General features: G+C 46.6%; 1 protein-coding gene across 1 annotated transcript in view; it reads right to left on the reverse strand.

Moving 5' to 3' along the window:
• Positions 1-10,094, reverse strand: part of MYO1D (myosin ID) — a gene marked incomplete at its 3' end in the record, with an annotated part of 342,027 nt that extends 331,933 nt beyond the window's left edge. The window contains exon 1 of the mRNA XM_079726329.1: positions 9,737-10,094. Coding sequence (XP_079582455.1) covers positions 9,737-9,831 — 95 coding nt within the window. The 5' untranslated portion in view covers positions 9,832-10,094. The remainder of the gene's footprint in view (positions 1-9,736) is intronic.
• Positions 10,095-15,204: the final 5,110 nt, after the last annotated feature.

The following is a 15,204-nucleotide window of genomic DNA, read 5'->3' on the forward strand; positions in this document are numbered from 1 at the left end:
AAATACATAGTTCAGGCAGGAATCAAAGATGTGGAAATATTATGCATTCATTTACTCGTTCACTGATAGAAGCGAAAACATTTTGTTCTTAATGCCTGGAAAGAAGCCTTCAGAGACAAAGAAGATAAAGTTGCCCTCGGGACTTAGAGACTACAGGTAGGACACAAGTATGAATTGACAGCACGGGCTGAATGCAATAAAAGAAAAAAAAAAAAAAGAACTCATAGTGGTACTTCCTGACATCTGAACTACTCTAGAGATGTTCTTTCAAGGATTTTTTAAAAAAGGTTTTCTTCTTAATTACAAGTAACATAGGCTAGGATGGCAGAATCAGGCTAACTCAGCCTCATGATCAAAGGCTATTCTTCTAATAAATTTTAAATGACCGAGATGTCCATGAAAGCCCAAACTGAAACATAACTGATTTTAGGGTGATCCAAAATAAGTGTAAGGTTTTTTGTTTTTAAATGGAGTTTGACTTTTTTATTTTAATTGACTATAAAATTTTTCTCGACTTTATACTGAACACAAAGCAGCGGTTTGAGACAAAGCCCTTCGGGATCGCCCTGATCCGGCTACGGATGATCCTCTATTGTACAAGTTACTCAAAGCAGACTTTGTGATCAGAGGGGAAAAAATTGTTTGAATTGCTCTTGGTGTTTGCTTCATTGTTTTAGATGAAGCCATTTTTGGACTAATTCATTGGCTTCTAGCGCTTATGGGACCCTGGTGTATGTAAGCGGTAATTTTTTCCCCCAAGTCTTAGTAATATGACTGTGGGTCATAAATGGAGAGGAGGAATGAAAGCAAAGTTGGGTTTGTCTCTTGATACATCTCCCCATCTATTCCAGAAGTTTTTGTTTTTGTTTTGTTTTGTTTTAATAGAACCTTGAATTGGCCTGTGTATTTTTTGGAAAAAAGCTATGTTCAGCACTAAACAATCTTTTTATTAAAGCAAAATAGCTTTACTAGAATTAATGCTTTAATCTCACTAAAGCAAAATCCATTTCCATACTGTGTGCACCAAGGGGCAGAAACGTGGGGAGAATGAAGACCGTCTCACTGAGACATAAAGTAACTACTCCCCCATGAGCAGCTGTGTCTGGAATGCAAATTGGGGTATCCTCAGGGGTGAGGCTGAGAAAAGGAGGAGACGGGAAGGTGGGCGAAGTATCAAAAAGGAACCAGTTGGGCTTCCCTGATGGCGCAGTGGTTGAGAGTCCGCCTGTCGATGCAGGGGACACGGGTTCGTGCCCTGGTCCGGGAAGATCCCACATGCCGCGGAGCGGCTGGGCCCGTGAGCCATGGCCGCTGAGGCTGCGTGTCCGGAGCCTGTGCTCCGCAACGGGAGAGGCCACAACAGTGAGAGGCCCGCGTACCGCAAAAAAAAAAAAAAAAAAAAAGGAAACAGCTGAGGCTCTCAAATCCCTTCTCCATCAATTAAAGTCACTTACCAGAAACCCTTACTTTAAAATGGCCTACTTTCCAACAGTGGACCATTCTATTTCACCAAGAAATGTTGAAGGCCATGATTAGAGTCACAGGCTGGCTCACATGTGTCTCTGACCCACAATGGAATGACCATAGTATTCACCACGCAGTCTGGGTGCTGAGTCTTAAAAGTTCTGAAATTAGGCATAAAATAAAGGAAGAAAAAAAAATTTTTTTTTCCATTTCCTCTTCTAGGCCCAAAGATAAGCCACAGACAAATTTTTTAATTGAGCCAAGTTTTTCTCTGGCACCGTCCCTCTCTGTCCTCAGAGCCTGCCTCCCCAAGAATAAACTGGGCTCATACTATCTTTGGCCCATCCTTCCTGCCAGAGTTCAGTTCTCCATCCCAGGTCTGCATTGACAGGTTGCAAAATTATTACTCAGAAATGGAATTCTCAGCCCCTCCTTCTAACTGACCTCATCAAGGCATGAGACAGAAAGGACCCAGCAAATTTACCCTCATGTGCCTGGGCTGCATTAGAAGTATTTGACTTTGGAAGAGGATTCTTATCAGCCTGACTCAGTCTCTAGTTGGGAGAATTTGGGGGTAGCATTAGACAGGAATGAAAAAAGTGCCGACAATGCAGGGGTGGTGGTGGTAGTGGTGGATATTTACGAGCAGTGGAAGCTGGCGGGCAGCATGGCCAGCCCACTGGCGCTGAAAGTGGATGGCGAGAAAGCAAAGGGCTAGGACATCAGGGCCCAGGGGAAAGGGGTGTCTCCCCATGAGAAACTCTCTCTCCTTCCAACAAGGGTCTGCTCACATTCTACCTCTTCCACAGATCACTGTCTACCTACTCCCAATCCCATTTTCTCTTTTTCTGAATTCCCTGAGAACTCTAGTACCTAACATATATACAACTCTTAATTACATTATCATCAGTTCTGTTTTTAAAAAAACTGCTTCACTGGTTCCTTCTCTCCAGGAAACCCTAGAAATAATTGATTGACTGCAATATTCATTTTGGTTCAATCATATTCTACGTGAGCTTGATCTATGTATTAAGGTATATTTTACTCCCAATTAAGCTATACCACAAAGAATGACTTGTTAGAAAGTAACCCCCACCAAAGTGCCCAGCACAGTGATGAGCACACAGTAAGAATTCAAGTAGTTGCTAGCTTTAAAGCCAGGAGATTATATTAAAAATACATAAGGTCTAGAGTTAAATAAGGAAATAAGTTAGAGGTTTTTTTTTAAGACTATATTTAAAGTTAATCACCCATCTATAGTGCCTGGAGACTTCAGGCACCAATGCCACCAACCTTCATGAAAGCAGAGAACAGTAAACATGAAGGATAAAATATTTTGGAACACTTATGAATAATATGAACAGCTGATCTCCTTTGCCAAAGAGTTTAAAACAACTTTCAGGAACTAAATAGTGGTAGCCCTGGAGGGAACAGGGTTATGAGTGTGACAGTCACGGAGACAGTTGGGACCAACAAGGGCACTTGATCCACAGGGCTGCACTGAGAGGGGATGGAGAGGAGAGAGGACCATCTGCTGAGCATCTACTATACTGTGCTATGGGTACCACACTAGGTGTTTTACAGGTGGTAGAATTTAATCTTTGCAGTAACACTTCATCTTTACAGATGAAGAACCCAAGACTCAGGGAGGCTAAGCAACTTGTCTAAGCCCACGTGGGTGGTAGTAGTGGACAGAGACAGGATTAAGGTCCAGATCTATTTATCTCCAGTGTTTTTGCTTTCTCCACTAGGTAACCCCAACCCCTTCTAGAACACTTTGCATTCTTGCCCCCCAAATAAAGCCAAAACGAATGATTCTGTCTTTGTGAGGAAGGAAGAGGTGAGATTAGCAAGCCCTTCAGGGTCAGGGCAGGGAGGTGAGGCCATTTGGGAAGGATTCAGAAACAGAGTTAACATCAGTTAGGAGGGAATTATGTACCAAGCACCGTCCAGGCACGTTTTACACTTCATGTGATTTCATCCCAATAACCCTAAGAGGCAATCATTTTACATATATAAGGAAACTGAGGCTTAGGTAAGTTAACTTACCCTAAGGTATAATGCTAAAAAGAGTGAAAGTGAGGCTGGGATTTGAACTTGGCCAGTCAGGACTCGAAGCCTGTGCTCTTTTCACTGCTTTCTGATGCAAGCATGTGCTCCCCTTTCTTCTTCCCATAAATGACAAAAACTAAAGTTTGGGAAACACCGTCTACTAAGAGATCTGCCCAGTTATCACATAGCAGGTAAACTGAAGGGAGCCTCCATCCCAGAGGAAATAAAACTGGTATCTCAACCAAGGAACTGAATAGACAAAAAGAGAGAGGCTTGCAATGTATATTTAAAACTGCTGTTACCCTCTGAACCCATTCCTGAGTCTAGCTGACTTTCTGATAGGCCATGTCAGTGAGGCTCATCACCAGTGGGGCTCGAGCCACTGTGGACAGCAGAACCCACTAGATAGGCTTGGCAATGACACATGACCCAATCCAGTCCCAACAGCAACACAGCAAGGGATGCCAGAGAGTTATCATAAAATGAGGCCGGTCCTTGAGGTCCAGTCCTTTTTGCTGAGGTGGCTCAGACTTAGGTGAAAATGTCAGCAAACAGCTCTCCACATTAGGATAATTCACAACACGGACAGCCTGCACGAGTCATTGAACAAACACACTTCTATCTATACCAGATTCACCACTTTCGTCTCCAAGTTGAGCAAAAAGTCAAAGCTCCTCTCTTCAAGGAAGAAGAAGAACCCTTCAGAACCTGTGATGAAACACACCAGTAGCAGCTTCTGAGTGCTTGATTCCACCCACATCTGGCTCTGTTTGGGAGCTAAATTCAGCAGAAGTCTCCAGGGTCAACAAATGACCCCGAATAAAAATAGTCTTGGAAATCTGTCACGGAGTAGGAAAGGAAACAAGACGGCTGGGTGATTCACTCCAAATGGCAGCTCCGAAACCCAAATTCTCATTTTTTTGTCCCAATATGAAGCCAATGTGCAAAACAGGCCCAGAGCAAACTGTCCTTTTCCGAAGGCCTCTAAAAGTGGTTGCCAAAGAATTTCACATGCAAGCCAAAAAGATTTAGTGTGCCATTCACCTCTCCTATGAATCTAACTACGGCTCCTTTTGAGGGAGAGCTCTGAACCAATCACAGATTGACACGTGCTTGAGGACCACCAGGGCACCTAAGGTTTTGCCCCAGGGAAGCAAGAGGGACCCTCTGTCCTATCTAATTTTCCAAATGATCAAAGAGCCACAGAAAGAGTACAGAGGTTGTGTGGCGAGTGAGAGGGCGAGAGCGAGCGAGCGCCTGTTCACTGCTTTTCTACTAATTCTGCAGCTCATTGCTCCTGCCCGCCCCCCACACGCACTGAAGTTGTATTAAATTAAGTACAGTATTTTGAGATGATTGTATGCTTTTTTTAAGTTAAGAATTCCATGGGCTGAAGAATAATCAGCCAACATTTGACGGCTTAGTTCACTCATTTTATTTTTTTATTTTAATTTTTTTAGTTTTTGGCCATGCCGCGTGCCTTGTGGGATCTTAGTTCCCTGACCAGGGATCGAACCCAGCCCCGCAGCAGTGAAATCGCGGAGTCCTAACCACTGGACCACCAGGGGAGTCCCAGTTCACTCCGTTTAAAATGTCTTGAACACATAGCTGCCCAATTCTGGAGCACGATAGAAAATGCAGAAGGGCTGGAGGTGGGTTTGCTGCTTCACAGCCACTCACTTATGCTTGCCCTTAAAGCCGTGTATCTAATTTGACATTCATAATTTATACTCTTTTCCTTAGAGGTGGTTCCCCCCTCCCCAACGGTAATGAATTTCAAAGGACCACACAACCTGGATCCACCTCTGGACAGGCTCTCTGGCTTTGGGGAACCTCACAATTTGGTGGGAATGCAGACATGCAGAGAAAACAACATAGCACGATAAATCGTCTCTGACGGTTATGATCAAGTGCCCATGTATCTTGGGAGCACAGGTGAGGGTATGGTTAACCCTTGCCTTGGAGGTTTGGGAAAGGCTTTTCAGAAGTGGTCTCGCAGGACAAGGAAGAGCCTGGCAGGCAGGGAATGAGGGTAGAGAGTAGGGGGAGGACGTTCCAGGGCATATTCCAGGGAGTGAGAACAGCCGAGGCCAGTGGTTCTCAACTGGGGACAATTTTGCCCCCTCCCCCAGGGGACATCGGGCAACATCTGGAAACATTTTTGGTTGTCATATGGGAGGGGAGTGGTGCTCCTGGCATCTGGTGGGTAGAGGCCAGGGATGCTGCTAAACATCCGACAACACACAGGGCAGCCCCCACCCCCAGCAAAGCATGACCCAGCCCCACTGTCAACAGCACCAAGATCGAGGAAAGCCTGGTCTAAGCAAAGGTAGAAAAGGAACATTGTGTTAGGTTAAAGGTGAGAAGTTGCCTGGAGCTTCGGTAAACACAGTGCTTCAAATCACTGCTTTTATGGAAGAGAAAAACCGGTAAGAAGAGAGGACAGGGAGGAAGACGCAAGAGGAAAGAGATATGGGAACATATGTATATGTATCTGATTCACTTTGTTATAAAGCACAAACTAACACACCACTGCAAAGCAATTATACTCCAATAAAGATGTAAAAAAAAAAAAAAAAAAGAGGACAAATTAAATTTCCAAAGAGCCAAGACACCAGGCTGAGCAGATGCCTTATCCTCAAAACAGGAACCACCACCAACAAAATTAGAAACTGGAAGCCTGAAGTGGGTTTCCTCGACCTGTGACATGAAAAGCACATGTCTCAGGCCACTGTCCTCAGGAACAGCAGCCCGCATTCCTCCTTCCTCGAGGATGGCTAAGTGGCAAGTAAGAGCACAGTGAGGACCAGATGTTCCGCGCGGCTGCACCAGGCGGGTCTCTCACTGCGAGACAGGGTGCAGGGCTGATGTGAATTTTGTTAGAGCTCAAGTCCAGGGATGGCCCAAGCCACGAGAAAAGGAACCAAAGGCTCTAAAAAGGAAGCGGCTAGGAAGAAAGCAGACCATGGTGGGGATGTCGAGGTCGGGCCTTCAGGTGGCCATGTGGGGGTTTGGCGGGAACCAGGCCTGACCATGAAGGCTGGAGGTGCTTGTGCAGGCATCTGACTCCTGGATCGGACCCTTGGAGGTGGAGTGCGGAGCTTACCACCATCAGCAAAACCACCGACACCTCTCTGCCTCCACCGAAAGGAAAAGCAAATAAATAGAACAAATCTCCCTTAGCAAGAGACTCCTAGGAGGGAGAGAAGGCAGCCCTCAAGATACTAGCAGTTTTTGGTATAAGGGTAAAATACAAACAAACTCCTTCTCAGATATGCTAACTCACACTAATCCACGTCATTGAGCCTTGCCTCATCCAGACCCTCAGGCACAGACACATGCCTACATCAATTTTTAAAAATAATAACAGTATGGGGAAAGTGACATTAATTGTAGCAGATGTCTAAAAATAAAGCTTTTACCCAAGAGAGGAAAAGAAAGCCAGACTAATAGCAAAATAAGAAGATAATTCTAAATGGACAATGACACAAAAGCTTAAAAAAAAAAGTAACCGAAACATTCCTTTTTTTCTCTCTCTATAAAAAAATGTTGTCACAGTGGGTGCTACTGTAGGGAAAATTAAAATTCAGTTTGGATGACACAGACCCCTGAAACTGTAGCTGTAAGTGCCTAAATGCATGTCACAGACCATAAATGAAGGAAAGGGGCCTTGCAGAAGAGCCAGATAGACAGCAGGGGACAGGACATTCCACACGGGAGTGAGAGGAGAAGCCGCAGCTTGGGGAAGGGAGGAATGATGGAGCACGTGCGCACATACCCACTGGGAGATGAAATACACTCAAATTTCGCCTCTAGACAACCATAAATATACACCCCGTATGGACCAACCACCCATATTCCGGGAGATGAAAACATTACATGACATAATAGCACCTGGATCTACAGTGGGTTTGTGGTCACCCTCTGCAGAGGGACACAGATATCCAAGGGTCCACTCGAGCCTTACAGTGAGGCTCACACAGCTAAAACACTGGAATAGTCTGGAGGAACAACAGGCTGATAGGAAATTCCAACTATCAGAGAGCGGCCTGCTTTCCACCTGGGTCATCAGGATTTACAGCTGGGGAGGAGGCAAGGGCACTGCTACCCTTTACGGCTCCCGGGAACCAACCCCTCCCAACTTATAAATAAACCAGGAACAATCACTGAACCCGTGCGCTGAGACCTGCAGCCAATTCGCAGAGCGGGCGAGCACACACACAGGTGAGACACATATAACGTCCGAATCTTGATGGATCTGGTGATTGGGAATAAAGGTAGACCTAGAAACCTGGGCATTAGCCAAGGGTCACAGTGATGAGAGCTGGCGATTCCTTCCACAACTCCCCAACACCCACTCCTTCCCCTCCGGACAACTTAGTGCATTCACGAACACCCAGAGTCAGCTTTTAAGCGCCACTCCTCTGCTTGGCCACTTTACCCACCTGGAACGTTCTCCACCTACACAGATCCTACCCATCCTCTGCAACTCCTCTCAACCCCTCCTCTCCTCTAGAGGGTGTTTCTGAGCCAGGCTAAGGGAGGCATCGCTCCCCCTCTGCTAAACTTCCAGAACAATTAGGTTGTACAATTACCTGGCAAAGAATCATCTAAGTTCTACAAAGCTTAACTTTTCTATTGTTTTCTTGACCTATTATTTAAATGAATGAAAATGTTCACCTTGCTCCCTGTCTTCATAAACATGCCATGTCTTTGAGAGGCAAGGACACACCTGATGGTTCTTTGGACCCTCCCCCCTTACCTCCTAAAGTACCCTGCATAATGCAGAATTAAATTGCAAAATTCTCTCCTGTGCAAAGTTCTCTTCTGAGCTAAGTTAGGCTCACATTAATAATCTTTCTTAAGAGTCAAGCCTCACAAGACTTTGCAACCAATGATATGTGAAAGCAAAAAAAGAATGTAAGGGCAGAAAAATCTTGGAGATCATTATTTTACAAATTAGGAAACTCAGACACACGGACTGGCTCAAAATCGTTTGTGGCAGGTGGGTATAGAACTCTGGTCCGTGCTCCGCTCCTTACACCGGGACATGATGAAGCCTGGCTAAGAGCAGATGCAGACTATGGGGACTGCAATTTTGAAGGTTAAAAAAGTTTTTAAAATTCTTAAAGTTAACAGGGGAATTCATACTGAGAAGTGGGATTAGTTAAGCACCCAAACCGAGATTAAGATGTTCACTTTTAAGTTTATGGAGCGATATTTAAAACCTACAAGAAATGGAGTCAGAACTTCCAGGAAACACCTCCCCCCCCAACTCAGTTATTTTGAAATTCCACTTACTGTAATGTTTTCTTTAAAAAAAAAAAAGTCAAACTACTTTAAAGCTCTGCTTACATATTACTCTATCAGGAGTGAAATAATCCCATGTAGAAGCCTTTCTAAAACAAACTCGTCCTAGAAGCCCATCCCGGGGCGTTGAGTTGTGAGTACATTCTCAAGGATGTCAGTAACACAAGGGTTCCATCCACAACTCCTTGAAAAAACTGAAACCACGAATGCCTTGTCAAATTCAGACAGTTTATCTTGGCACTGGCGAGCAGAGCAGTCTCTTCGATGTCTGGAAACGTGTCTAATTACGTTCAGAGAGTAACTAAAAAATAGCCAGTGTCCCGGAACAGACAGCTCAGGGATCACTCCATAGCGTCCTGAATGACGTGATGGAACCACGCCAGGAAAAAATAAAAAAAGACGAAAGCGAAAAAAGAAAAGAACCAAGTGTGAAACCGCGATGAGACCCTAGCCTCTCTCCAAAACAACCCTCCAGTCTTCCCAGAGCCTTGCGGCCGCCACGACTCTCCCGAAAGTTTTTATTTCCCTTTACTCTTGTTTCCATTAGGTCACCCGGCCCGCCCACAGCACTCACCTGGGGCAGCGCACTAGCTGCCTGCCCCCAAGCGCTGCCTCCCCCCGACACCCCCCTCCCCCGTCCGGACAGCACCCAAGGACACCCCCTCTCTAGAAGGCGCAGTCCTGGAGCTCGGCACGCCCCTTCCACTCCAATGCGGCCGCACCCCAGGGCGTCCTCTCTCGAGAAAGCTCAACCATTGACCTCAGAGGACCCCGGACACCCCAATCCGGCCGCACTCCATCCCTCGCGCTCGGTGCACCCCCTACACCCCCAATCCGGCCGCACCGCAAGGGCGCCCCCTCTCGGGAAAGCGCAGGCTCGCGTAATTGCGCACGGCCGCTCCGCCCTCACCTGAGCCGGAGGTTGGCCATGAACTCGGGCATGGAGACGGTGTCCATCAGCACGAAGTCCGCCTTCCCGAACTCCAGGCTCTCCTGCTCCGCCATGGCGCCGGCGCACGGGCTCAGGTGGGCGCGGACGGGTTCAGGTGGGCGCGCTCGGGCGGCGGGGGCGCGCGGCGAGCTCGGGCGGGGCCGGGGCCGGGGCGGGGCGCGGGGAAGGGGGGCGCCGCGGCGGCTCGGCGGGACGGAGGCCGCCCCGCTGCTCCTCGGCGCGCTCTCGTCCGGCGCGGCTCACCCGGCAGTTTCCGCTTTTCCCGCGGCGGCTGTCCGGCGCTGTGGGGGAAGAGACAACGAGACGGAGACGGCGGCGGTTGGTCCCGCCTCTGGCCTTGTCTGGCCCCGACCCTGCGGCTGCCCGCCCCACCCGCCCCGGCCCTGGCCGGGCCTGGCCTCTCCGCCCCGCCCCGCCCCGCCCCCCCGGCCGAGGAGCCGCCCCCGCGGCGAAGGCCACCACCTCCTCACCTGGGCGGCGCGCACGCGCGGGGCGGCCGGCGGGGGCGCGCTCCGGGCCGGGCGGAGGCGGCGGGGTGGCAGCGCCCTCTGGGGACAGGCGCTGGGAGCTCAGGGGGGCGGTGCCGAGGCGTGCGAACGTAGGAGGTGGGTGGAATCAAGTTTCCAGGATTGCCGCCTCCGCCTGGGCTTGGTATATGCCAACAAAGTTACGAAAGTATCTTGTGGAGCTTCTCGCGTGGATAATTCATTACGATTCTGTCACCCTGCTGCGAAGCCCTCTCCTGCTCTTCTGCTCACATCCTCTCCATCCTTAGAATGATGGTTCACGCTCAGACTGAGAGAGAGTAATAATAATTAACACGTTGGGGGTACCCAAAGTGCCCAGAGCTTTTATAAGGGCCTTAGAGAACTTAAGTAACTTACGCACGGCTACCTAAGTAGTGGGGAAGCTGCAATTTCATCCAGGTCATTTGACTTATGAGCCCCAGCGTTTAGCCACATGGCACACTGCTTTCCTTCTCCAGTGTTCCGTGATCCATTTTTCTCTTCCACTCACCTGAGCATGTCACAAACATTACCTTATATTGTTATTAAGTTTTTCATCTATCTATGTATCATCTCCCTGGGATAACTGTAGGCTTCTTGAGCATGGGACCATGTCCTGAACTTCTCCATATCCCCCTTGACACACACCAAGGAGCTTGGTGTAGTGCCTTGCACATGTACATATGAAATGCACAATGGTTCAATGGTATAGAATGGGTTTTAAGTGGTCTCCAATTTATAGATACATTGGTTGATCTTAGAAAATTCTTTTGGAACCTAGACTGCATTTTCTCAGTGAAAATCTATTATAAATGGCTTTCTAAGGCAGCTGCACCTCTTCAGTCCTGTGTTTCTATTAGGACCATCTTCTATTTCAAAACCTACCAGGAAATCTAGAAGCCCCCAAAGACCTGGCTGGACTCCTACACTATGGCTGACTGTGAGATGCGTTAAGCCAGACCTAAGGACCTTGCTCACATTTGCTTCAGCTTCCAACAACCCACCCTGGCCAAGAGAGAGGGCAAGACAGCTTGATCACCTCCTGCATGAACACGTCTGCCATGAGAAACCCACCCCGATCTCTGTCACAGGCAGAGATGAGTTGCAGTCTGACTACCATTAGCAGCTCTCGTTCTTCAGAAGACACCTCTCTGAATCTCAGTGTCCTCGTTTGTGGAATAAGAACTCTGGTTTAGATACTTTCCAAGGTAGGACCATCCTTTGCTTGGGTCATTTGTGTGGGTGGGTCAGTGGCTAAGTGGGTGATTGTGTAGAGTGTGGTACATTCCTAAAATGTTCACACTGGTATGTTTTAGTATACATTAAAACTGAGTTTCAAAAAGAAAAGGAAGAAATCTCAAATTCTGTGCAATTTAGAGCAACCAGACACCACACTCATTGGAAACGATTATTGGAAGATGGAGGTAGGTATATCCCCTGGGTTGTTAGGGCAGAAGCAGTTGTACAGTGGGTAGGATCTATGGTGGGATGCAGCTGTGGTTTTCACATGGCCAAAGCAAGGGGACTCCTGTGTTAATCACTGTCTTGTACAGGAGCCCAATGTGAAAAACATATACACAACATATGCAAAGGGTAGTTTATCAATTTAAAGTGCAAATTAGTATAAAATCAGGCATTGAGACCAATGAGGCTCTTTTGCTGAACCCAGATCTGTCCAGTGGGGCTGTAGGAAAATATTAACTATTGGTGTATAAAGAATATATGGGAGCCTTTTTTTGTTCCAGTCTTCTTTCCACTTTTCTGTAAGTTTGAAATTATTTTGAAATATAAAGTTAAAAATCCAATAATCTAAAACTGTTCTAAAATTTTAAAAGGTTTATTTTTAAGAAATCACATTGTAATAATTTTTTCCTATTTTGGAAGAAAATCTGAAAAAGAATACACACACACACACACACACACACACATATACATACATACATATCTGAATCACTTTGCTGTACACCTGAAACTAATACAACATTACAAATCTACTGTACTTAAAAGGAAAAAAAAAAAAGAGAGAGAGAGAAAGCAATCATGTAACACTTAGAAATGAAAGTCACATCGGAAGTTTGCAGACATTCCAGAACTGGAAAACCAGCACACACTTTGAAAGCTCTGGTACAGACTATGTATTCGCTCTGGTTGCCATACATATGCTAGGAGATTATAAACACTAAAACCAAAAATAATTCTAAAACCAAAAATAATTTTAACAATTTCTATTTTAAATATGTTTTTGTAATTTAGATGAAATAATTTCATGTTTACCTTAGTTGTCAAATATACCCCAGAGAGAGTACAACCGGTTCCCTGCCTGAAATTCTCTTCCCTCTTGTCCTGCCTCTCACCCCTGTGGCCTAGCTAATTTCTGCTCATCCCTCTGCTCGCAGCCTCAACATCACTTCCTCCAGGAAGGCTTCCATGATCTCCTAAGTCAGGGTTGGCTAAGTCCCTCCTCTGTGCTCCCACAGCACCCTGGAAGTGTCATCCTCGTTACAGGCTGAATACGCTTTAACAAACCTATTGTGCATCTATCGCATTAGAGTGTCAGGGCCATGAGTACTGGAAGCTGTGTCTGTCCTGTTCTTGGATGTAGCTCTGGCCCCTAGTAGCACAGTGCTTAGCGTGTGAAACTCTTAATAGACGCTTGCTTGATGAGGGAATAGGGGATGATCTGTGACTCTGTGGGTTATGTAATGTGAGTTTGTAAATCCACCCTTGTTGGTAGATTTTCTGCATTAAAAGCCGTTCATTGTGCAGCGTTTATCTCATTCTCATCTCCTGCCCCTGCAGGCAGGTCTCAGGGCTGTGTTCACTTCTCTCTTGGGGCCAGGCCTGCATGCTACATGTTCACACTGAACAAAAGCTGTTGTCCGAAAAACCGTCTGCTGTTGACACCAGCTGCAGAGGATCTGTGCTGGGCTCTCCTTAAAAAATCAACTCTGAATTTTCCACAGCAAATATTTGCTCCCAATCTTCTACTTTCCCAGAATGTTTCTGGGCTGCCCATCCTCCCTCTCTTTACCAGGTGCGTTGTATCCGGGAAGATGGCTCAGCATAAGTCCCACAAGACAGAAGCAGGAAGGCCAGGAAGGACATAGTCACAAAGCATATTCAAAGGGCATTTTGTAAATTTATTGTATAAGCCCCAATTATTCTAGAGCAGAAGTAGAAAGGGGAATTTCTGTTGCAAAATAACTTCATAATACACTCACAACCATATGGAAATGATAGGGAACCCTCTGCCTTAGATATTATCCAAAACATACATCCTCCTCTTTCATGCCTAAGGTTGGATTTGAACTAAGAATGATACATCAAAGACAGCGTATATGCTCTCTATGGTTTCTGAAGCCTACGTTTTTTTAGAGTAAAAACAGACCCAGCAGTGGCTCCCTGGTGTCATTGATGACTTACCCACCTGTGGACCCCTCCTCCCACCCACCCCCAACCCCTTCACCCCTGCCTTTCACTCTTTAGACATCTCACAGCACAAAGGAAAGGGAATTTTCATAGCAGAGGTCACTGTCATAAACTACCCTGGAAGCCCAGAAAGTGACTTAAGAAGCTCACCTTCTCACCTCTAGCTATTAAAGACAGAGGGACGGTGGACCAATTGCTCAAGACCTGGTTCCGGGTTCTAGGAATTTCTTGCCCGCTGTGCCTGTGGTTCAGCTGTGTTTACCTGTGACGATGCTGAGTTGGGGACAAGGATCTTCCCTTAGCTCTTTGAAATGGCTGATACTATAGACAGAGCTACTTTTAACATAATCAACGTAAGTGCAGAGGAAGTTGGGAGATAGCAGCTGAGGAGGGGGAGGAGATGGAGGAGGAAGAAGAGAAGGAAAGTGGCTGCAACTGCCAGGGTCTCAGGGCAGCAAGTGGATAGTAACAAGACACTGGTTTCCAATTTTTAGGTTTCATTTTCCCATGATGAAAACACGGGAACTTTCTCTCCCAAGACAAATGTCTTAAGCACACATGCAAAACAGTTTGCACGTGGACTTCCCTGATCCTCCCAGGCCCAGAATAACCTGTCTGTGGATCCCAAGTTAAGAACCCCTGGACGGAAACTAACACACCATTGTAAAGCAACTATATTCCAATAAAGATGTTAAAAAAAAAAGAACCCCTGGGAATTCCCTGGTGGACCAGTGGTTAGGACTGGGCGTTTTCACTGCTGTGGCCCAGATTTGATCCCTGGTCTGGGAATTAAGATCCCGCAAGCTGCGAGGTGCAGCCAAAAAGTAAATTTAGAAAAAAGAACCCCTGAGCTAAGAGGGGGATCACACCACAGGTCCTAATCATGGGGGAATGGAGAAGAACTTCAGCAAGCCATCACTGTCAGTATCCCGTGAGTCACCAGAAAAGGGCTGTCCCAAGAGCACGTCCCCCGGAGTTGGCACTGGATCCACATGTTTAAGGCCTCAGGAAAGACAGGGTCAGATGGTAGAGGAAGAGTGCTTATCACCCTGAGCTGGAGTTGGCTGTCCAGGCATGTCCCTCGACTCGCTAGGACAGAGGCCACACCCTACTCATCCTTTTATCTCCAGCCCTCAGTCTGTGCCTGATGCCCCTTAGATATTTCTTGAATCGAGTAGATGAATTAGTGAGTTAATTTATTTGTTAATGGGGGTGTGTAGATGTAGGGTTATATTTCAGGGAGCATGTGGCATTTCTCTGTGCCCTATGCCAGAAAATCAATAACTCAAGCTATTCTGGCCATTGGAAGGAGTCCTAGAGCTAGAAAATTTGGGAGTGTGATAGGAACCCATGAGAGGGAAGACACATCCACAATCAATTCATGGATTGAATCCTGCATCTTAAGGCAGGATGTCTCAAATTTTAAGGTGTATAAGAATCACTTGGGATCTTGTTAGAAATGCAGTCTCAGGTCCCACCTGAGTAGATCTT

The sequence above is a fragment of the Hyperoodon ampullatus genome (genome assembly GCF_949752795.1).
Source record: "Hyperoodon ampullatus genome assembly, chromosome: 19".
Taxonomy (NCBI): domain Eukaryota; kingdom Metazoa; phylum Chordata; class Mammalia; order Artiodactyla; family Ziphiidae; genus Hyperoodon; species Hyperoodon ampullatus.